At 41.9% G+C, this 24,829-nt stretch overlaps 1 protein-coding gene across 1 annotated transcript; it reads left to right on the forward strand.

Moving 5' to 3' along the window:
* The first annotated feature begins 869 nt into the window (after nucleotides 1-869).
* Nucleotides 870-23,109, forward strand: b4galt1 (beta-1,4-galactosyltransferase 1). The gene is made up of 6 exons (XM_022761343.1): nucleotides 870-3,154; nucleotides 10,782-11,017; nucleotides 18,818-19,005; nucleotides 21,051-21,173; nucleotides 21,341-21,445; nucleotides 21,556-23,109. The coding sequence occupies exons 1-6, from the start codon at nucleotides 2,800-2,802 to the stop codon at nucleotides 21,683-21,685; spliced, it is 1,137 nt and encodes a 378-aa protein (XP_022617064.1). The 5' UTR covers nucleotides 870-2,799; the 3' UTR covers nucleotides 21,686-23,109.
* Nucleotides 23,110-24,829: the final 1,720 nt, after the last annotated feature.

The following is a 24,829-nucleotide window of genomic DNA, read 5'->3' on the forward strand; positions in this document are numbered from 1 at the left end:
CTGGTTTCTCTTGGGAAATAATGAAACTAACAACAAATATTTGCTTCAGGACCCCCAGGTGTTTAATCCAGCTCTGAGTGAAACGGTCATTAACAAGATGGTGTTTCCCCTGAGTGTTGTCTCCATGTTCAGCTGATGGTGATGAGCCTGAATGTGACTGAGATCTATGTTAAACCTGAGAATCTGCACCAGCTGCATTCAGTCCCTTTACTGACCTCTTCACTGGTAGAATCTGTATTCAACTAAAGCTGCATCTAATAATTATTTTCACTATTAATTAGTCCGCTGATCACTTTTTGTATAATGACAGGAAATAGTGAAAAATGCTTGTTATAACTTTTCACAGTCTCACATGTCTGAATCGAAAACACAAAGAGATTCTGTTAACTCTGACTCAACTCAGACTTTATCAGTTTACTCTGACTTTACCAGTTGATTTTATCTGTTAACTTATTAAGTTAACTTCATTAGTTAACTCTGACTTTATCACTTAACTTCATTTGTTAACTCTGACTTTATTTGTTCATTTTATCAGTCAACCCTGATTTTATCTGTTAACTCTGACTATACCTTTATCTGTTAACTTATTAAGTTAACTTTATCAGTTAACTCTGACTTCATCGGTTAATTCTGACTTTATCAATTAACTCTGACTTTATCTGTTAATTCGGACTTTATCAGTTAACTGTTAACTCTGATTTACATAAAATGAAGTAAAATTAAATGAGAGAAAACAAAAAATAAGTAAATGAATAAGAAAATAAAACAATGGACAAGAAAAGTAAAAGCTAAAAATAAAAATAAATAATGAAAACAGACAAATTTGGCTATTGGTTGTATTTACTAATTTTCACCTCACGAGGACGCTTCTGTTTCACTTTAATCACCATCACATATCTGATCAGTTTGATCTATAAATAAATAAATTATATGACCAATCACGTCACTTGTACACTGACGGTAAAGTTACTCTAATGACAAAAAGCAAGTCAACAGTTTATTTTTCTTACAGACGACACAAGTTTTATAAATCAATAAATCAGGATTTGATATCACAAGGATTGTGACCTGATAAAGGACTGATCAAACAGAGATCAATGATTCAGAAGATCAATGATATAGTCAATGATAGAGAAAGATTGACCAGTGATTTTGGGACATTGAGCAGTGATTTAGAGACATTGATCAGTGTTCATTGATCACTGATTCAGATCAATAATGATAAATTTGGTGGTGGGCGGTAATGGAACGTCACAGATTGACACATGCGGGAACCACGCCTCTTGCTGAATCTACTCCACAAGTGCACGACAACACCCGGAAATATGGTACATCTTCCTTCAAAATAAAAGCCTAATACTTGCAATGGGGCTGGAATAAGTGGAACGCAAGGACTGGTGTTGGTTTTTATGTCTGGCCATTTTGTCTTTTGTATACTGATTTTGCTGAAAGTTTTATAGTTATAAACACTAAAAATAACATAAAGTAACAATAAATGCAAAATGTTAGGAAATAAAATTGTTTACATACTATCAACATAGCAGTTTGACAAGTTTTCCAAGGAAAAATAAACCTTTGACATCATCACATTATAAAAATTTTGCGTAGATGAAAAGTGTTAGTATAGTGTAGTTGATGTAATCAGGGTAACTTAATGTTATTTAAGACTACTTTTATCTGCAGTCAACAAAATAATGAAGAATTCCACTGTGTTTAATTATAAAAAGTAAACAAAAAAAAACATAAATTAGAAAATAGTATTACACATTGATTTTCATTTTGTGGATTTGGTGCACTTAATTCTGCTTGTTTTCAGATATTATCTTCTCTCTCTTCTGTGTCATATATCATCCCTTCTATGTGATATAAATGGGTATCATTATTCTGCCTTTCAACCAAGGATTAATAATTGAACACACAACACACTCCTGCCAACACACATTACCTGAACAATCAGAGTTCCAGCTGCTGCTCTGAGTGAGAATAGATGAGTGTATTGACAAGTTAGCCCAAGTTTGGAATTAGATACAAGTTGTAAATATTTTTTCACTAATTTATTTGATTGTTTTGTAAAAACGTTTGTAAATGTATCATTTTGTTAAATCATAAATACTGAAAAAGTCTGTAATTATTCTGGCGGCTCTTTAGACGCATTCGATTTAATTCGAACATGTTTTATTGTGACATCCCCGACCGGAAGTGTAGTGGACAATTTCGTCGCCCTGACAATTCGGGGTTCTCCGTGGTGACTGAACCGAAGTTTGCCGAGTTTTTCCGTCACTTTTTTCGTCGCTGATTAAAACCAGCAGTTTTTTGCGGCAGATGTTGAAACGTTTTCGTTGATGTTGTTCGTCGGAACGTTTCCAGGTCACCGGAAGAACTTTTTTTAATCTTTTACAGCTGTTTTCAACGGGACCACTTAACGGAGACACGAAGTTCCCGAGCGGCTAACCCTGTGTAGCCGTTAGCGTCAGCAGTTAACTGTCTCACTGAGCGGAGGGGAAGCTAACTTCTCTGTGTTATCTGACGGTGACAGATCTGCAACGACTCTTAGTTTTGTTTTTCGGCTTCTCTTCCGGGAACGTTTCGTTTTAATTTGACTGAACCTCAGCGGACAAAACTTTCAAACCACCTTCACCGAAAAATGGAGCCCAAGAGAAGCAGCTAACGGTCGGTTAACGGGAGGAAGAACAGTGGGAAACAGTGAAAAACAGTTAATTTCTGGTCTTGAAGCTCTCACAGCGGCCGACTGAAGCAGCGCGTCCGGTGGGTTTAAAGTAGGTGAATCAGTCGGTCAGGATGCCCGGAGACTCCTCCGTCAACTTTAATCTCCTCCACCGGACATGTAAGCTGGTGGTGCTGCTGTGTTTCCTCCATATCTCTGTCACTGTCGTGTTCTACGTCCGCTCCCTGGACATCCGGTTCGCCTTCGTCCAGAACCAGCAGTCCAATAACAATGCCACGCAGCGGAACCATCTCAGAAACACCGGGTTCACTTCCAGAGCCGAGCTGAAGAAGGCCGAGTCCAAGAGGGACCGACCTGAGGCGGAGCCGAGAGACGAACCGCAGCCCCCGGAACATCACCCGGAGGCGAAGCAGGCAGAGGAGCCGGAGAAGAAGCTGCAGAAATGCCCTGAGACATCACCTCTGCTGGGTAAGACTGTCTCATTTCCTGCCTGAGAGTGAAGTCGTTTCACCTCAGAAATGTGAGGAGCTGTGGGGGTGAGAGAGGTTTCGTTTAAGGGGAAATCCAACCAGAGGCCGGTTCTTCTGTTTCACAGATGTTAAACAGTGACTGAAGGAGTCTCCATCAGAGGTGTTTCTGCAGTCTGTCATCACAGTTAAATAAACATCTTCATGACGACATCAGTGTTAAACTCAAAACTGTTTAATTTACTTTAAATGAGTTAAAACCGGCAGATAATTCTCACACGTGATTTAGAACAAATAATCACATCAATGATGAATCAATTATCAACAGCACTGATGAGTCATTTTCTGTTGAATTATTGTCAGACTGCTCCCATCTCTTTATTCTGTTCAACCTTTGCTTCTTCAGTCATGAGAGACCTGGGGTTTACACAGCCTCACCTTTTATATAGATAGGAAACATGTGAAATACTCAAAGTGTATTAGAAAGATTGGCTCATTCAGTTTCTGTCATCTTTCTGTTCATGTGCAATTAAAATAGTGGAAGTTATTTTCTGTGGTCACTCCTCCACATGTTTGACCTCAGCTATAACCATTATAAACCAACATTAATAACTGTCTATAACCATTATAAACCAACACTAATAATTACTATAACCGTTATAAACTAACATTAATAACTATCTATAACTGTAATAAGACCAACATTAATAACTCTCTATAACCGTTATAAACCATTATTAATAACTGTCTATAACTGTTATAAACCAACATTAATAAACTATCTATAACTGTTATAAGACCAACATTAATAACTGTCTATAATCACTATAAACCAACATTAACAACTGTCTATAACTGTTATAAACCAAAATTAATAATTCACTATAACATTATAAACCAACATTAATAACTGTCTATAACAGTTATAAGGCCAACATTATTAACTGTCTATAACCGTCATAAACCAACATTAATAACTGTCTATAACCGTTTTCTAAACCAACACTAATAACTGTTTATAACTCTCATAAACCATCATTAATAACTATCTATAGCTGTTATAAGACCAACATTAATAACTGTCTATAACCGTTAAAAACCATTATTAACTGTCTATAACTGTTGTAAACCAACATTAAAAACTCTGTCTATAACTGTTATAAACCAACATTAAAAACTCTGTCTATAACCGTTATAAACCAAAATTAATGATTCACTATAACATTATGAACCAACATTAATAACTGTCTATAACCATTATAAGACCAACATTAAGAACTGTCTATAACCGTTATAAGCCAACACTAATAATTACTATAACCATTATAAATCAACATTAATAACTATCTATAACTGTTATAAGACCAACATTAATAACTGTCTATAACCGTTGTAAACCATTATTAATAACTGTCTATAACTGTTATAAACCAAAATTAATAATTCACTATAACATTATAAACCAATATTAATAACTGTCTATAACTGTTATAAGGCCAACATTAATAATGGTCTATAACCGTAATAAACCAACATTAATAACTGTCTATAACATTATAAACCAACATTAACAACTGTCTATAACTGTTATAAACCAACATTAATAACTGTCTATAACCTGTCTCACCTGTTCCACTTGTCCCACCTGTCCCGCCTGTCTCACCTGTCCCACTTGTCCCACCTGTCCCACCTGTCTCACCTGTCCCGCCTGTCTGCAGCTCCACTGTTGTTTCAGTCAGTCTGTCAGGTGTTTAATGAGTTATTTAAAGTTTTGTTACACAAGCAGCAGTTAAAGGATTTACATACAGATGGAAGTGAAACCAGCAGCTGACAGGAAGGAAACAAAAAACAGTTTCTGACACAGTTGGTGAACACAGACCAGGTCCCTGAGGGTCCCAGACCAGGTCCCTGAGGGTCACAGACCAGGTCCCTGAGGGTCACAGACCAGGAAACTGAACAGGGACTAAACGGAGACCAGAGACCGAACAGAGACCGAACAGAGACCGGACAGAGACCGGACAGAGACCGGACAGAGACCGGACAGAGACCGGACAGAGACCGGACAGAGACCGGACAGAGACCGGACAGAGACCGGACAGAGACCGGACAGAGACCGGACAGAGACCGGACAGAGACCGGACAGAGACCGGACAGAGACCGGACAGAGACCGGACAGAGACCGGACAGAGACCGGACAGAGACCGGACAGAGACCGGACAGAGACCGGACAGAGACCGGACAGAGACCGGACAGAGACCGGACAGAGACCGGACAGAGACCGGACAGAGACCGGACAGAGACCGGACAGAGACCGGACAGAGACCGGACAGAGACCGGACAGAGACCGGACAGAGACCGGACAGAGACCGGACAGAGACCGGACAGAGACCGGACAGAGACCGGACAGAGACCGGACAGAGACCGGACAGAGACCGGACAGAGACCGGACAGAGACCGGACAGAGACCGGACAGAGACCGGACAGAGACCGGACAGAGACCGGACAGAGACCGGACAGAGACCGGACAGAGACCGGACAGAGACCGGACAGAGACCGGACAGAGACCGGACAGAGACCGGACAGAGACCGGACAGAGACCGGACAGAGACCGGACAGAGACCGGACAGAGACCGGACAGAGACCGGACAGAGACCGGACAGAGACCGGACAGAGACCGGACAGAGACCGGACAGAGACCGGACAGAGACCGGACAGAGACCGGACAGAGACCGGACAGAGACCGGACAGAGACCGGACAGAGACCGGACAGAGACCGGACAGAGACCGGACAGAGACCGGACAGAGACCGGACAGAGACCGGACAGAGACCGGACAGAGACCGGACAGAGACCGGACAGAGACCGGACAGAGACCGGACAGAGACCGGACAGAGACCGGACAGAGACCGGACAGAGACCGGACAGAGACCGGACAGAGACCGGACAGAGACCGGACAGAGACCGGACAGAGACCGGACAGAGACCGGACAGAGACCGGACAGAGACCGGACAGAGACCGGACAGAGACCGGACAGAGACCGGACAGAGACCGGACAGAGACCGGACAGAGACCGGACAGAGACCGGACAGAGACCGGACAGAGACCGGACAGAGACCGGACAGAGACCGGACAGAGACCGGACAGAGACCGGACAGAGACCGGACAGAGACCGGACAGAGACCGGACAGAGACCGGACAGAGACCGGACAGAGACCGGACAGAGACCGGACAGAGACCGGACAGAGACCGGACAGAGACCGGACAGAGACCGGACAGAGACCGAACAGAGACCGAACAGAGACCGGACAGAGATTGAACAGAGACCGAACAGAGACAAGACAGAGACCAGACAGAGACCAGACAAAGACCAAACAGAGACCAAACAGAGACCAGAGACTGAACAGAGACCGAACAGAGACCAGACAGAGACCAGACAAAGACCGACCAGAGACTGAACAGAGACCGAACAGAGACCGAACAGAGACCGAACAGAGACCGAACAGAGACCAGACAGAGACCAGAGACCGAACAGAGACCAGAGACCGAACAGAGACCAGACAGAGACCAGACAGAGACCGAACAGAGACCGAACAGACCAGAGACTGAACAGAGACCAAACAGACCAGAGACCAGACAGAGACTTAAAATAGGGAGACAGAAAGCCACACAACATAACTACAGTTAAAACATCAAACCAGAGTCCACCACAGTGTTGAGGGATTTGGGGGTTTTGGGGGTTTGGACAGCCTGGTCTCCGGATGTCACCATGGACTGAAGTCTAATATCTCCTCAATAGAGCTACATCACACTGAGACACGCCTGTTTCCAGATGTCGGATTCTGAGCCAATCACAGCCTCAGTAGAAGATCCTCCTCCTCTTCCTCTTCTTCGCTCTCAGCAGCTCTGACTTTGAGTCTTCCTCCAGTTCAGCGTGAGAGAGGGGTTAGAGCTGCAGACTGAAACTCTGCCCTCTGATTAGCTGTGGTGGATATACAGAGCCCAGCCAGCAGCAGCAGCTGACAGCGTTACAAGTCTCTGAGGAGACCGCCTGTAGAAAACCAGATGTTTGTGTTGGTGACTGAGGCAGATGGTGTCTTCATTGTTTGAGGAGGATCAGCTTACAAGACAGGACTTTATTTATTTACTAAAAATTTTTATCATGTCAGCTCGCAGAACACATCTCTCTATAATTTACAGACTTTACAGACAGAGAAGAATCAATTAATCCAACAGTTATTTTCTCCATAAATAATGTGACGTATTAAAAGTTTCTCTCAGTCAGATTTTGTTTCCTCAGGTAGACAACAGAAGAAGAGCTGAGGCCTCAGGGAACAGATGGAGGTTTAAAACTGTAGAGTCAGTTACTACATCAGTTAATCTAATCATAATCGGCAACTATTTCTATTATATAATCAATTAGTTGTTCAGGTAATTAATAAGACACAGACTTGCTGTTCCCGAATCATTTGATAACATCACTGTGGATTTTAATGAATTGTGACAAATAGATCTTAGATATTAGATCAGTAATGATGATTGATTTTCTTTCAGTAGACTAATTAATAAATCAACTGATTGTTGGAGTCATAAAATATGTCTCTAATAACAATGTGCAGTTTATACAGGTTTGGACCCTGCAGGTTTAGAAGCAGGTTTAGAAGCAGGTTTAGACCCCAGGGTCCCAGATTTGGACCCTGCAGGTCTGATGTGTTTCTCGATGGGGCAGCATGAGGTGAAGCTGTGCTATTTCAGATCCTTGAGCTCATCTCAGTTTGATCAGTTTGTGTAACTTTGAGGTTCAGAGAAAGATGTTTGTTATCAGACTGATGGCCTGTTTCCTCAGCTGGGACCCCACCCCCCCCACCCCCCATGTCTCTCAGCTCAGTCTGCTCTCAAAACCTCCAGACTGAACTCATCAGGTCTGAGTCTAGAGACAAACACAGTTTAATCTCAGTAAAACATTAAAATACTCAGATATTTAATGAGTCTGATGTGATGTCACATCTCGACTTCCTTGGAGTTTGGAGTTTATGACAGTACATATTAATGAACATATACATGTAAGTATGCCAGATTATAGCCAAGCGGCTAATTTCCATCTGCAGTCCCTTTGGCAGGTTGATGTTAACAACGTGAAATAATAAAATCAATAAACAACAGTAACAACAAGTAGGGCAATTGGAAGACAAAACACATGGTCACTGCTTACACTCGTTAAAATAATAAAGCAATATCACAGCATGGCAGCTTTTATACACCAGTTCTACCAGGGCCATGTTCATTAACAGTAATAAGCAACAACAGATTATGATTTGTTTGTGCAGTTGGATTGTTGCTAAGAAACACAGACATTTCCCTGACCTGCACACTAGCTGCTACTTTTATGTAAATGTTGTTTTTGTGTAAATGTGTTTCCATTTATTGTGTATCCGGTGAAATAGTCAGGTGACAGTCTGATCAGTCTGGACGCTGCTCCATTGTCCTCTGCTCTCTGTGGGCGAAGTTTTCACATGTTTCATAACTCAGTATGAATTCCCCTGTGGTCTCTTTGTGTCTATATTAAGAATCTCACCTGTGCCCCCCACTGCCATGATCTCCCTTCAGCCCCTCATCAGATAGTTCCTGTAAGCGGAGTGATACATGTAGTTTAAAGTCCCAGTGCTGTTGTTCGCTCTATCAGCTCTCAGTGAATGCCTCTCGTCCATTCAGATCACTTGGTCTGGACTAACTGTTGTCTAATGATGCTTGAATCCAGTCTGACCTTTGTATTTGTGAGACACTAAAATCCTCTGATGAACTTCTGCTTCAGACTCACACACTGTATCTACGTCACAGGACCTGACACACTGCACTAACGTGGTTTTCTTCTTCTGTGGTGTCAGTTCATGAACAGACTGATTGTGTGTGTGTCATGTTCAGTGTTCTGGACCTTGTCAGCAGGTTTATGGCTGCACTTCATTAACCTGGTTACTGTGTAACTAGTGTTAAACTACAGAGCGTGTTTAGATTCGCCTTGACTCTGTCAAGAGATTTTATTTAGACTCTTTATTTTGTCATCAGTCTGAGTTAAAGGTTTTAATGCTACTAACAGGAGTCCTGATCCCTCTGCACTCACTCTGTCTATGTGATGGACTCACATGAGGAAGTATTAGAGACCCACCTCTGACAGTAACAGTTCTCAGGTTTCAGGTGTGTTACCTGGTGTCTCTAATCCCATTGACAGTAAACTTGTTTCTGGTTTACATGAAGATGTCGGGTAACTGCAGCTCACAGGTAACACTGTCACCTCTGTGAAAGACCACATTCCTGTCACCCATTGCATGCTGGGAAAGACCTGACACCAGGAAGTAAAAACAGTGGTGATCTGTGGTGGGTCCATGGTCACTCTGACTTTATACAAACAAGAGGAGTAAACATGAAGTCACATGACTGACAGTCATACTCTGACTGGACATCTGCGGTGATGTCATCTTGCATCATCAGAGTCAGGTGACTGACAGCAGGTCAGTCTGATGTGATCAACTGTCAATCAGCCTCATGTTGAATAAAAACACATATAGGTGAATCATTGTGAAGTCAGTGTTTGCCACGCACTGATCGACCCTGAAGGCCACATATTGATTTTCCATTATTTACTGTTTCAAAGGGTAGTGTCTGATTGTAGACTGTTGACAGTATTGATCTGCACTCAGATCAGCTGATCATTTAAAAGTATCAGCTGTTTCATGTTCAGATCACAGCTCAGTTAAATATCAATCCTGTGGTTTCACCGCCAACAAACCAGCAGAATCCACCTGGAACCAGAATGAGAGGAGAACCTGACATGTTCATACAGAAACTGTCCTGCTCTGATGAAATACTATGAGACCTGGTTCTGAGTGATGTTTTGTGTTGGACTGATTCATCATGGATCATATCTGATATTACTGATGACTGTGACTGATCTGAGCTCAGTGATGACGATTCTGTTCATGATCAATAACATTATATTCAGCTCTGTGTTTAACGTCTGTGTGGAATCAGTTGTGGTTTACAGTCCACTGTGCAGCGGACATGTTGTGTTTACTGTGAATCCTGATCGAGGTTGTTGACCTCAAACCGGTCTCTGACTCCTCTCTCCTCAGTGTGTCAGTCAGAACAGAGCTGAGTGTGCCAATGATCCGTCTGGACTTACACCAGGAACATATTTGTGTGATTACACACTGAAAATCTGAAACTCTGAATCTCTGCTGGAGTGTGGAAACAGTTTCCTTCAGCCTCAGAACAAACCAGAGAACAGACTTTAACCCTTCACCTCAACATGAGACACCTCACTGTTCTGGATTGATAGATGGCATTGGTGTAAATGTTTCTGATCAGTTAGTGAAGTTTCTCATATCTCTTACTCTGATCATCAGTTTAAATTCATCTGAACACTGGAACCTGGTTCATGTTGTGTTATTACTAAATACTGGTTTATTCAGCAGCAGTTTGGGAACGACTGCTGGTTAACAGAACTGCTAACTGCTGGTTAACTGCTGGTTAACAGAGCAGATGAGACTGAACTCTGGGTTAAGTTGCAGTTAGAGGAGAGTTACCTGTTCACCTGTAGTTCACCTGTAGTGACTGTACCTGTGCTCCGTCCTTAGTGGGGCCTCTGCGGGTGGAGTTCAACACTCCGGTGACCCTGGAGCAGATAAAGAAGGACAACCTCAACCTGCAGCTGGGGGGGCGCTCCAGACCCAGAGACTGTGAGGCGCTGCAGAAAGTCGCCATCATCATCCCTTTCCGCAACCGAGAAGAACACCTGAAGTACTGGCTGTACTACCTGCACCCCATCCTGCACAGGCAGCAGCTCGACTACGGAGTCTACGTCATCAACCAGGTACATTGTGATGTCACAGTGATGTCATCAGTATAAGTAGAGCTAATGTTAGAGATGTGATAATCACCTTTACTGACTGGACATGAAATCACTGGAGGACTGACGGCCTCTTCACCCAATCAGGCGGCTCCTTTCATGGTTTGTATGATGTTTGAAATTAACAAGTTGATTAATTGGTTGATTGATTAATTGATAAATGGCTGCAGCTCTAAGATCTGGTCCTTGAAGACGTGAACGTTCCCAGGTCTTTAACCAGAGCCTTTGATCTGTCCATCCATCACACCTGACCTCAGGGTCACAGCAGGTGTGTTTATCAGAGGGTAAAGTCACACTGACGCACTTCTTCACAAAGTGACAGAACAGTATTGGCTGAGGGTGTGTCACTGAAAATGTCCTGGTGACATCCTGGAAAAGTCTTGAAACCTGAGTCTGCAGAGTTGAATTAAGTCCATTGTAGAGGTGAAAAATGCATATCTGTTCAAACACACAGGGAGGGAGTGTTCCTCTGTGTGTGTGTGTGTGTGTGTGTGTGTGTGTGTGTGTGTGTGTGTGTGTTGTAATATGAGTGTGTGGACGAGCTGCTGACGTCCACGTCTTATCAGCCTGAGCAGGAACACGACAGGAATGATTGCACTTATCTTCACAGGGGTTTATTGTTTTTATTGTTGTCTGGAAACAGGATGAACTGCTATTTGTTGATCTGTGTTCTCTGCTGGTGGCGTCAGTGATAGAGCTGTCACCTCAGGACTGACTGCACCAATACTATACTACTACTTCTAATACTACTACTTCTAATACTACAACTTCAAATACTACTACTTCTACTACTACTACTTCTAATAATACTACTTTTAATACTACTACTTCTACATCTAATACTACTACTTTTAATACTACTACTTCTAATAATACTACTACTTCTAATAATACTACTACTTCTAATACTACCACTAGTTTTAATACTACTACTTCTGATTCTGCTACTTCTAATAATACTACTTCTAATAATACTACTACTTCTAATACTACTACTTCTAATTCTGCTACTTCTAACACTACTACTTCTAATAATACTACTACTTCTAATACTGCTACTTCTAATACTGCTACTTCTAATACTACTACTACTTATAATACTTGATAGTTAGATAATATTGCACATTACATCACAACACATTAAATTTAGCTTTATTAAAGGAAAAACATTTTATCATCGAGCACAACCTTGATTTTATGTTTTTAACTGAAACTTGGTTAGACCAAGATAACAGTGCAGCTGTTCTTTTTGAGTCAACCCCTCCCAACTTCAGTTTTATGAGTGAAGCTAGAGTGCATAAGAAAGGAGGTGGAGTTGCCATTTTGTTTAAGGATTCCCTCCAGTGCAAACAGATGTCTTATGGAAACTTTGATTCTTTGGAACATGTGGCTCTTCAGTTGAATTCCTACTCTCGAGCTATATTTCTAAATATCTACAGGCCACCTAAATACTGTGCTACCTTTTTTGATGACTTCACTGAACTGCTCTCTATAATTTGTATTGACTCCGACTGTGTAGTTATTGTTGGTGATTTTAACATCCATGTTGACAACCCCCAGGACAAAAGGACTAAAGAACTGTGTCTTGATAACTATGGACTGACTCAGCATGTGACAGAGCCTACACATAACAAGGGGCACACTCCAAGGGGTCTGAACGTTTCTAAGGTTGTGGTGACTGATGTTGCTCTCTCTGATCATTCCTGTGTTTTCTTTGAGAGTGATATCTCCTTGCACACAAATGTTAAAACAGAAGTAATCACAAAACGGTATATCACTGAAAGCACCAGTGAAATATTTATTCAGGCTTTCTCTTCCACACCTGCCCTCTCTAGGGTCTCTCAATGAGCTTGTAGATAATTTCAGTTCTAAAATTACAAATGTTATTGATGCCATTGCACCCACTAAGGTGAAGGTTGTCTCGTAAGAAATGATCTCCATGGAGAAATGCCACACCTGTCGGAATGGAAAAAAGAGTGTTGAAAAGCTGAACGCAGGTGGCGAAAAACAAATGTCCAGGTTCATCATGATATCTATAAAGAGAGACTTCACATTTATAATTTGGAACTGAGAAATGCAAGGCGGTCCTTCTTCTGATATCGTTGGTTTAAATCCTACTCAAAGGACAGGGAGTTCTTTGTATCTATAGGTAATTACACGCGGACAAAAATGACATGCGGAGTTCCCCAAGGCTCCATTCTGGGGCCTCTTCTGTTCAACATCTACATGCTCCCACGAGTTCAGAGTATGGAAAACAACAAAATATGCTACCACAGTTATGCAGATGACACACAAATTTACATAACCATATCACCAGGTGACTATGGTCCAATACAAGCACTGAATGAGTGCATTGAACAAATCAACAATTGGATGTGCCAGAATTTTCTTCAATTAAACAAAGACAAAACTGCAGTAATTGTTTTTGGAGCCAAGGAAGAACGATTAAATGTCAGCACTCAGCTCCAAACCAAACCAGAAATCTTGGTGTAGTCATGGACTCAGACCTGAATTTCAAAAGCCACATTAAGACAATTAGGAAGTCAGTGTACTGTCACCTTAAGAATATATCAAGAATTAAAGGACTTATGTCACAGCAGGATTCGGAAAAACTTGTCCATGCATTAATTTTCAGTAGACTTGACTGCTGTGACGGTGTTTCCACAGTTCTCCCTAAAAAATCGATCAGACAGCTGCAGCTGCAGCTGATTCAGAACGATGCTGCTCGAGTCCTTACTAAGACCAAGAAAGTGGATCATATAACTCCAGTTCTCAGATCTTTACACTGGCTTAATGTCTGTTAAAGAATTGATTTTAAAATACTGCTATTGGTTTATAAAGCACTGAATGGTTTAGGGCCAAAATACATTTCTGATCTGCTGCTACATTATGAACCATCTAGACCTCTCGGGTCATCTGGGACAGGTCTGCTTTCTATCCCCAGAGTAAACACTAAACATGGAGAAGCAGCGTTCAGTTTTTTGCTTCACATATCTGGAACAAACTCCCAGAAAACTGCAGGTCTGCTGCAACTCTTAGGTCTTTTAAATCACAGCTGAAGACTTTTCTGTTTGCCACTGACTTTTATTAAACCAAACTTGAGAGCTAATATTTTTACACTGCACTGTAACTTTTATTCTCCCGTTTTATCTGTCTTACTCATTTTAAATTTCTTTTTATTTCCAAATTCAACACTTTTTAATTGTGTTTATGTCTTTTACTTGTGTTGCTCTTATATTCTGTCTTGATGCCTTTTATGCTCTATGTAAAGCACTTTGAATTGCCTTGTTGTTGAAATGTGCTATACAAATAAACTTGCCTTGCCTTGCCTTACTACTACTTCTAATAATACTACTACTTCTAATACTACTAGTATTTCTAATACTACTACTACTTCTAATAATACTACTTCTAATACTACCACTTTTAATAGTAGTACTTCTAATAATACTACTTCTAATAGTACTACTTGTAATACTACTACTTCTAATACTACTACTTCTAATAGTACTACTACTTGTTCTTTTACTCAAGTCCTAGATACAATATAACAGTGATGACCCCTCACATTTATCTGGAGGCCCTTTGGAGAGGCCCAGCCCTTAGGTTGGGAACCAGTGGACTGAACTATCTAAGAGTATATGATGTAGGTAAATCAGCTACAACAGTCAAATGACTCAGGAAGTACTTTTACTGTGATACTGTAACTGCAGGAAGTACTTTCAGTCACAATGCATTTCTCTGATGACTCATTTAGTTTAGTCTGTAGTTGATGTTTATCTGTGTGTCAGATGCTGACAGTTACAGGTACAGGTGTATTTCGCAGGTGTATCTGAGGAGCTGCACAGAGACTTCAGATCCTCTGAGACACTGTCATAGACTCTGAACCACAGACCAACATGTTTTCACTAAATGTAAATGAGCTGCTCACAGACAGGAAGACACCTGACCTACCTGGCTCCTCATTTGATTGTCACACCTGTAACATGAAGGAGGAGTGTGGCGGCTCTGGTTTCAGTTTGTATCTGGTGACAGAGTATTGATATAATAATCAATAAATAGAGCACAGTCAGCTTCTATACACTGATAAAAGACCAGTGTTTAGAGCTGCAACCATTAGCCGCAACGAACTGATAGATTAGTCAATTGATCGATCAGGTTTTTGAATGGTCAAATGTCGTTGGATTGAGAAAATCATCAGCAGATTAATTGTAAATGAAGGTGCTTGTTAGTTGTGGCTCTGCAGGTGAGAGACAGTCTGCAGGGATCTGATGGTAATGAGGACCTGAAGTCACCTGCAGCTGATTACTTCAGTTTTTTCAATATATCTGATCTATTGATCATCATCTATAACATAAAGCAGGAAGGGGACGTCAGCTAAAAGACAACAACCTACCACATCTGGATTTAGACCCGGAACCAGAGAGGATCTGGATTTGTAAATGATTCACTCCTCTCAGGGTCTTTGGCTTCAGGACTCAATGATCCAGATCCAGATCTGACCTGTGAGTGTGTGAGAGAAAGGTTTGTGTTTTAACAGCATGGACTGAATCAGAGGAGTCTGATCTGGATCAGGACCAAGAGGTTTTAGAGTTAACAGTGGTTCAGATCCTGATGTGTCTTAGATTTATACTGAAAGACTGATTATAATGAGTCAGCTGATCTGACACATGATCATGATCCTGGATCAATAAACCAGTCTTCACTCTGTTAGTCTGGATTAGAGGAACCAGGTCTGACGAACAGGGTGGTTCAGGTCTGACTCTTCAAAATCAAAGCTCCAGGAGCAGATTAACATCTGACTCTTCTTCTATTAACGTTTTCTTCTTCTCACGGCTGTGTGTGTGTGTGTGTGTGTGTGTGTGTGTGTGTGTGGTGTGTGGTGTAGTGTGTGGTGTGTGTGCGTGTGTGTGTGTGTGTGTGTGTGTGTGTGTGTGTGTGTGTGTGTGTGTGTGTGTGTGTGTGTGTGTGTGTGTGTGTGACTCTGACTCACAGTTGTTCTTCTCTCTCTTGTTTGTGTCCTCCTCTTCATCTTCCTCTTCCTCTTTTGTTTTAGTTTCCCCCTCACCCTGCTCCCCCCACCCCCCCCCTGCATGTCAGGCATTTCTGACCAATGGCTGTGGTCGGTGGATCTGCTGAGACCCGCCCCCTGCTCAGTCTCAGCCAGTAGCAGCTGGTGTGGAGGGTCGCTCTGGTAAACAGGTTCTTTCTTTCTCTGTCTCTTCATCTGTTTCTCTTTGTTTCTGAACACAAACACAGTGTTCTACATATTTCAGTCTGAACTCACCTGTATGAACTCACCTGTCTGAGCTGGGAGGTCTCAGACTGTCTATGCTGCATTTTCACTAACAGAAAGTTCCTTATGTTTCTGTGAAATGATTCGATTCAGTGGTAAACAATAAAACATCATCTACACTCAGCAACAGAACAACACAACTGACTGAGTGTCACTGAGCTGTTCTCAGGTGATCTACCTGTGGAGAAATTTACCTGTAGCCTACAGTTTGTACAGGTGGAGCTCTGCTTATTTCAGGCTACATCCACATGACTACGTTTTAGTATTAAATCTCTTCTCCTACGTTTCCTCCTCCGTCCACACAACTTGAGTTTTATTTTGAAAACCTGGGGTTGTGTTGTAGTCTGGACGGACAGAAACTGAGGCTACATCCACATGACTATGTTTCCATTTTAGAACAGCGTTTTCAAATGAAAAAGATCTCCATCCACACATCCCTGGAGTTTACAAAATAAAATACAACCCTGGAGTTTACAAAATAAAACACAACCCCAGAGTTTTCAAAATAAAACACAACCCCAGAGTTTTCAAAATAAAGCACAACCCCAGAGTTTTCAAAATAAAACGGATCCAGGAGAGTTTCTGAAAGTGTTTTTGGGGCTTGAAAACTGGACGGAGGAGGAAATGTAGAAGAAGAAATTAGTTTTAAAATGAAAACGTGTTAGTGTAAACCTTTGTAAACGATGAGGTCGCAGCCACGGTCTCTCCTGATTGGCTCTCATCAGCCTGGACTACCAGTGGTGAATACAACATGATAATGAAGGACAGTGTCACTGACCTTGTTGTCTTTGCAGCTGTTGTTCACTTACAGTCTCTGTTTTAATGCTACAACTGTCTCTGCTGTTCCTCCTTCAGAGGCTTTACTGCAGAGGAGACAATCTACTTCCTGTTTACACCGGCTCACACATGCTCAGTGTTGGCGGACAGTCATGTGATGTGTCATGTGTTTTCATGTGTTAGTCTGGACGTAGTAGTGTGGACATGGCCGCAGTCACTGAGCAGGAGGATGTAACTGTAAACCCCAACATGTTTCATATAAAGTGACAGAAGGTTTGATCCATTAAACACCAGGTGTGTGTGTGTGTGTTTTACAGTGTGGATGAATGTTTTCATGTGTTTATATTGTGTCTCCAGCTGCTCCCTGGTGTCAGAGTCACTAATTATTGTTCTGTCTGATGTCAGAATGTTTTTATTGATATACCATCAATCAGAGGTTACCTGAGTTCACTTTCAGACAGCAGGTCCAGACTGAGAGAACAGCAGGAGAACATGAAGAACATGTTTTTCACTCAGAACATCTGCAACAGCTTCATATGACACTGTTTGTACTTATCAGTGATTGGATGAAACCCAGGATAACTTCAACCAATCAGATTCTGTTTGACCTCCAGTGGAGTCAGCTGTTCACACAGAACTGATGCTTCTACAGCTTCTACATTAACCTATTTAGCCACGCCCCTTTCTGCCAGTAGCTTCTCCCTCAGAGGAAGCTGATTGGTCTGGACAGACGGATTCATGTTAAACTGCTGCATGAGTTCGCTCTGCTCTGTCAGCCCTACAGGTAAACAGCTCCTCACACCTGAGAGCTTGTTGCAGGTGTCTGTTGCCTAGCAACCTGAGGTGTGTTTACTGCAGTAACCTGATGAAGAGCTATCATCAGTTTCCTGTTTGTTCCTCAAAGACTTGCGTCTGAAAACATCAAGTGTACGCTTGTTCATGTGGGAGTTGCTGTGGGAGTTCATCTGTGAAGAATTCTTCAGTAGGAACCATTGAGCTTAGAGACACAGACAGAGAAGGAACATGGTGAGAGACGGACCAACACATTGGTTGTGTCTGAAATCACTCCCTCCTCTCTGTCCAGGCAGGTGTGTGTAGAGGACTACATCACTTAATAAAACTTTCAGGCACTACTTGGCTCATCTTTTTCAGCACAAGTACAATGCATGCACAATACATTTCACAATGCATTGTGGGATACTGAGTTCACTATATAGGGTTTAATAAGTCTCACTATACATTCAGACAGCACTACAACACAGTGGACTCACTGTACAGTAACTACAGAGGGAGGAGGGAGTGAATTAAGACTTGGACTCTTTACACGAAACCTGATCAAACATGATGGGTCTTCAGAGAGTTGACTTAAAGCTGGAACAAGGACTTTAACGAGGACAGAGAGATGTGTTTGTTTTCGCTTGATCATTTAAAATACACAAACTCTAACAGAATCACATTCTCATATCTTAACAACATGAAACCATACACACACACACAAACACACTCATGTCCCAGCTCTCAGCCTCTAATGTGATCACGAGAGTTTTATTCCTCTGTGTGTTTCACCATCAAACTCCGAAACCTGTCAGTCTTTACTCAGTGATCAGTAAACCACAGGACAGGTCCATGTCTCTGATAAAGACAGGTCCATGTGACCAGAGGACATACTGACCTCAGTCTGTGTCTCTCAGGACGGAGACGAGATCTTTAACCGAGCCAAGCTGCTGAACGTGGGCTACATGGAGGCTCTGAAGGACTACGACTACAACTGCTTCGTCTTCAGTGACGTGGACCTGATCCCCATGGATGACCGCAACACCTACAGGTGTTTCAGCCAGCCCCGACACCTGTCTGTGTCCATGGACAAGTTCGGCTTCAGGTGAGACCACGTCTGCCTGTGTCTGTGTGTCTGTCTCTGTGTGTCTGTATGTCTGTCTGTGTATCTGTGTCTGTGTGTCTGTCTGTGTGTGTGTCTGTGTTTGTCTGTGTGTGTCTGTGTGTATGTCTCTCTGTGTCTGTATGTCGTCTGTGTTTGTGTGTCTGTCTGTCTGTCTGTCTGTCTGTCTGTCTGTCTGTGTAGCTGTCTCTCTGTGTCTGTGTGTCTGTCTGTCTGTGTGTGTCTGTCTGTGTGTCTGTCTGTATATATGTCTCTGTGTGTCTGTCTGTCTGTGTATCTGTCTCTCTGTGTCTGTGTCTGTCTGTCTGTGTGTGTGTCTGTCTGTCTGTGTGTGTCTGTCTGTGTGTCTGTCTGTCTGTGTATCTGTCTCTCTGTGTCTGTGTCTGTCTGTCTGTGTGTGTGTCTGTCTGTCTGTGTGTGTCTGTCTGTGTGTCTGTCTGTCTGTGTATCTGTCTCTCTGTGTCTGTGTCTGTCTGTCTGTGTGTGTGTCTGTCTGTCTGTGTGTGTCTGTCTGTGTGTCTGTCTGTCTGTGTATCTGTCTCTCTGTGTCTGTGTCTGTCTGTCTGTGTGTGTGTCTGTCTGTCTGTTTGTGTGTGTCTGTCTGTCTGTGTATCTGTCTCTCTGTGTCTGTGTGTGTCTGTGTTTGTCTGTGTGTGTCCGTCTATGTCTCTGTCTGTCTGTCTGTGTATCTGTCTCTCTGTGTCTGTGTCTGTCTGTCTGTGTTTGTGTCTGTCTGTCTGTGTTTGTGTCTGTCTGTCTGTTTGTGTGTGTCTGTCTGTCTGTGTATCTGTCTCTCTGTGTCTGTGTATCTGTCTTTGTCTCTGTGTGTCTGTGTGTGTCTCTGTCTCTCTGTCTGTCTGTGTTTGTCTTTCTGTCTGTCTGTGTGTTTGTTTCTGTGTGTCTGTCTGTGTGTCTGTGTATCTGTCTCTCTGTGTCTGTGTATCTGACTTTGTCTCTGTGTGTCTGTGTGTGTCTCTGTCTCTCTGTCTGTCTGTCTGTGTATATGTCTCTCTGTGTCTGTGTGCCTGTGTTTGTCTGTATGTGTCTGTCTGTCTGTCTGTCTGTGTCTGTGTCTGTCTGTGTCTGTCTGTCTGTGTATCTGTCTCTGTGTCTGTGCATGTCTGTGTCTGTCTGTCTGTCTGTGTTTGTCTGTGTGTCTGTGTGTGTGTGTGTGTTTGGCTCCCACCTGCTCTGTGATTGGCTGTTGGTCAGTGAAATGCACTCTGGGAGTGGTAGTTGACTTCCCCCTCAGCTGTCTGTTGACAGCAGGGACCAGCAGAATCTGACAGACCTGTAGTCAGCACACAGTCTTCCTGTAGCCTCTGAATCACATCCCAGCTCAGAGTACCTGAAACCACCTGGTGGTCTCAGTTCACAGACCAGATCTCCAGACCAGAGGTCTGGTCATGTGACAGTGCAGCTCAGGTACAGGTGAGTCAGTGTGCAGGTACAACAGGGTCATTAACTGTCTCAGTGTGGACCAGCTGCAGCTGGATGACCACGATGATGATGTCACATGAGTCATCTGGGGCTTCAAGTTCACTTCCTTTCCTGAGGGACAGGGTGTTTGTTCAGATATTGCTGACAGAGACACCACAGAGGAAGAGATCTGCTCTGACATGCCACCATCTGCCTGACTCCTCACTTCCTGTTTCCTGTTCACACACACACACACACACACACACACACACTTGCACTAAGACTTTCTGAACCGACAAACAACCCTGTGAAGTTGTGAGAACTAAATGACCTCACACTGTTCAGTTGGAGTTTGTCCTTTCACTTCCTGTTGTGAGTCGGTCTGATAAGGTCAAAGACTGGAAACAGCTAACCTAGCTTAGCATATAAATTGGACTAGGTAATGTGCTTCCATCAAGGCAGGGTGATCGACTCTACTCTGATCTAACTTTACTCTCTGTCTGCACAGCAGCTCTACACATATAACACATTAATGTGTTTATAACGTGTGTGTGTGTGTGTGTGTGTGTCTGTGTGTGTGTGTGTGTGTGTGTGTGTTTGTCCTGCAGGTTGCCCTATAATCAGTATTTTGGTGGAGTTTCTTCAATGAGTAAAGAACAGTATCTGAAGATCAACGGCTTCCCCAACAACTACTGGGGCTGGGGAGGAGAGGATGACGACATCTACAACAGGTATACACCTCTGACCTTCACCTGACCTCTGACCTCCTCTGACTTAAGAACAGATTCATACACAAGACAAACCAGCAGCTTCACTTTCATCAGTCTTGTTTGACTGTATAATCCGGATTTTATTGTGATGTCATTGTGATGTCATTGTGTTTCCTGTTGTGTTTCAGGTTGGCGTCTAAAGGCATGTCCATCTCCAGACCGAGTGGCGAGGTGGGAAAGTGTCGGATGATCCGACACCAGAGAGACAAACAGAACGAGCCGAACCCTCAGAGGTAAGACAATTAGCTGGTCCTGGTTGGAGGATCAGCTGATCAGAACATGAGACTTCAGGAGGTTCAGGATCAGGACAGATCTGTTCTAAAGGATTGTGTTTGTCCTGCAGGTTTGACCGGATCGCTCATACCAGAGAGACGATGCACAAAGACGGGATCAACTCTCTATCCTACAGAGTCGTGAAGATCGACAAATTTGACCTGTTCACTCAGATCACAGTGGACGTGGGGAAGCCGTGACCAGGAGGTCATGTGACTGGACCAGGAGAGTGACGCTGCCTCTGACACTTGAATCTCTCAGTTCTGGTCTGGAGGACCAGACGTGCTGGACTCATCCTTTCTGCTGTTTTCTGTCATTTTTCCTGAGACTGAAGGTCTGTGTTTTTCTCTGCGGGTCCTCGACGACTCGTCTCTGATTGGACGCTCACTGTTACCAATGGGCTGCCTCCATTTGTCAGTCAGACGCTGCTGCTGTGAAGCATCCTGAACGAGCCTTTTATTTTGAAAATCAGACAATCAGAGCAGCACCATCAGGACTGCTGGGTCACATGGTCCAGGCTTTACTGGTCGGGGATTCTGGGTATCAAGCAGGGCGGTTTAGATCTGATCTGACCCTGATACTGGTTCTGTTTAGTGATCCCGATTCTGTTGATGTGGTTCTTAACTCATGGTCCACTTACAGAGACCTGATCCAGGGTCAGAGACAAACAGCAGCAGGTTAGAGTGGACTAAACTGACCCTGTGGAAAAAAATCACAGTGATCCGGATCACTGAGTCACTGCACTGATCTGGAGACTGAAGCTACTTTCACGAACTGACAGCTGGTACATGATGTCACATGATGTCAGTCTGACTCTGTGACCAGCGTTAGTGTTAGCGTTAGCATTAGAAAATTCAAACTTTACAGAAACTGATCAAGGATCAGAACCAGATCTAAACACCCAGTCTGATAGAGAGAGTGTGTGTGTGTGTGTGTGTGTGTGTGTGTGTGAGAGAGAGAGAGAGTGTGTGTGTGATCGGTCCCTAAATTAATGATGAAACGAGATCAGCTTCAAACCAAAAAGTCTGTTAATGATTATGTTGATTATTGATTAATCAGCTGACAACGTTCAGTTAATTGATCAGTTATCAGTTTAGTCTGTGAAATGCCATCATATCATCATCATGAGATGACCAAAAATCGATCAGAATTATTGATTGATTCATCGATTGTACAAATGGCTGCAGATTCATCTTCAGCTCTACATCCAGTTTTGATTTGATTTGATTTGATTTGATTTGATTGATTGAATGATTGACTGATTGTATCTCTAAGTGTCCTTATAAGAGCTGTTGGAACCAAAGACTTTATTTAAAGTGAATGTGATCAGCTGACAGCTCGTTATTGATCCAGTCTAAGCAAAACAAATATCCACCATTTACATGAAACAATCAGTGTGTGTGTGTGTGTGTGTGTGATCATGATGCTGTTGTCTCTGTGTCGACAGGTTTGTTTGTTTCAGACCAAAACTTGATTCTTTGTAAAGTGAATAAATCACCTTTGTATGTGCCTTAAATTAGCCCAGTGTAACTGTTGAACTGGTGGAGGGAACCAGTCGGTGTAAAAATGTGATGAGGTCTGTTTGTGGATCTGGGTCTCAATAAATCCAGTTTGATGTTTGTGATATTTGTTGTTTGTTTTTTAATGAGGGAGGAGGAGGAGTTCAACTGAAACTCAAACCACATATTTCAGATATTTATATTTATTTATCTTCCTCCAAAAAAAGATACTGTCAACCAAACGGTTTATTAACATATAAGATCTGGATTTATTATATAAAAAACCTCATACTATTGTAAGTCGAAAAAATCAGTGTATAGTAATGCAAAAATGTCATAGTATAGTAAGTCATAAACAAATCATGTTAGAGTAATGCAAAAAAGTCATAATACAGTAAGGCATAAAAAACATCTTAGTAAAGTAAGTAATAAAAAGCCATAATATAGTAAGGCATAAAAGGTCATAGGATAGTAAGATAGTAAAAAAATCATACTATAGTAAGTCCAACAAATCAAAAAATTATAGTATAGTCATATTATATTTAGTCACAAAATGTCATAGTAAGTGGGACGTCGAGTGGCGCAGTGGGTTGAGCAGGCGCCAGTCCTCGCTGCAGTCGGCCCCGGTCCAAATCTGGCATCGGACGGCCCTTTACTACATGTCATTCCCCCTCTCTCTGCCTCCCCATTTCCTGTCACTCTAAACTATCCTGTCCAATAAAGGCACAAAAGTCCAAAAAAAATACTTTAAAAAAGTCATAGTAAGTCATAAAAAGTTATAGTATAATAATGAAAAGTCATATTATAGTCAGTCCAAAAAATCATAATATAGAAAGGCATAAAAAGTGATAGTATACTGAGGTCATAAAGAGTCAAAGTTTGGTATGGCATAATAAATAATAGTAAAGTAAGGCAGAAAAGTCATAGTATAGTAAGGCATAAAAAGGCATACTAAAGTAAGTGATTAAAAAAATTATAGTACAGTGAGTCATAAAAACATCATAGTGTAGTGAGGCATAAAAATCATAGTATAATAAGGCATAAAAAGTCAGTATAGTAAGTCATAAAGAATTCTTATTAGAGCAATGCCAAAAAGTTATAATAATACAGTAAGGCATAAAAAAGTCTTAGTGAAGTTAGTCATAAAAAGTCATACCATAGTAAGTAATAAAAAGCCATAGTATAGTAAGGCAGAAAAGTCATAGTATAGTGAGGTGTAAAAATTCATAGTAAGTCATAAAAACTCATAGTATATTAAGGCAAAAAGTCTTAGTATAATAAGGCATAAATAGTCAGTATAGTTAGGCATTAAATGTTCTTGTATAGTGAGTCATAAAAAAATGATAGAATATTGCAGGAAAAAACTCATAGTATAGTAAGTGATAAAATAATCATAGTATAGTAAGATAAAAGTCAGTAGAGTAAGTCATAAAGAAATCATATTGGAGTAATGCTAGAAAATCATAACAACACAGTAAGGCACAAAAAGTCTTAGTAAAGTAAGTCATAAAGAATCAAAATATACTAAAGCAGAAAAGTCATGGTCAGTCATAAAAAAAGTCAGAGTAGTAAGGCATAAAAAGTCAGTATAGTAAGTCATAAAGAAACCATATTAGAGTAATACAAAAAAGTCATACTAATACAGTAAGGAATAAAAAAGTCTTAGTAAAGGAAGTCATAAAAACCATAGTATAGTAAGTGTTAAGAAAATCATAGTATAGTAAGTGTTAAGAAAACCATAGTATAGTAAGCCAAAAAGTCACAATATATTGAGGGCAAACATTTTTTGTATTGTAGGGAATAAAAGTCTTAGTACAGCAAGGTAAAAAAGTCATAGTATAGTGA

Source organism: Seriola dumerili, unplaced genomic scaffold (assembly GCF_002260705.1).
Source record: "Seriola dumerili isolate Sdu_G_001 unplaced genomic scaffold, Sdu_1.0 BDQW01000398.1, whole genome shotgun sequence".
NCBI classification, from domain to species: domain Eukaryota; kingdom Metazoa; phylum Chordata; class Actinopteri; order Carangiformes; family Carangidae; genus Seriola; species Seriola dumerili.

What these genes read in the sequence shown, in the direction of transcription:
- b4galt1 (XM_022761343.1), top strand. Translation starts at nt 2,800, where the DNA reads ATGCCCGGAGACTCCTCCGTCAACTTTAATCTCCTCCACCGGACATGT. An exon ending in TGAGACATCACCTCTGCTGG is followed by an intron (nt 3,155 to 10,781) that starts GTAAGACTGTCT and finishes CTCCGTCCTTAG; the next exon opens with TGGGGCCTCTGCGGGTGGAG. An exon ending in GAGTCTACGTCATCAACCAG is followed by an intron (nt 11,018 to 18,817) that starts GTACATTGTGAT and finishes TGTGTCTCTCAG; the next exon opens with GACGGAGACGAGATCTTTAA.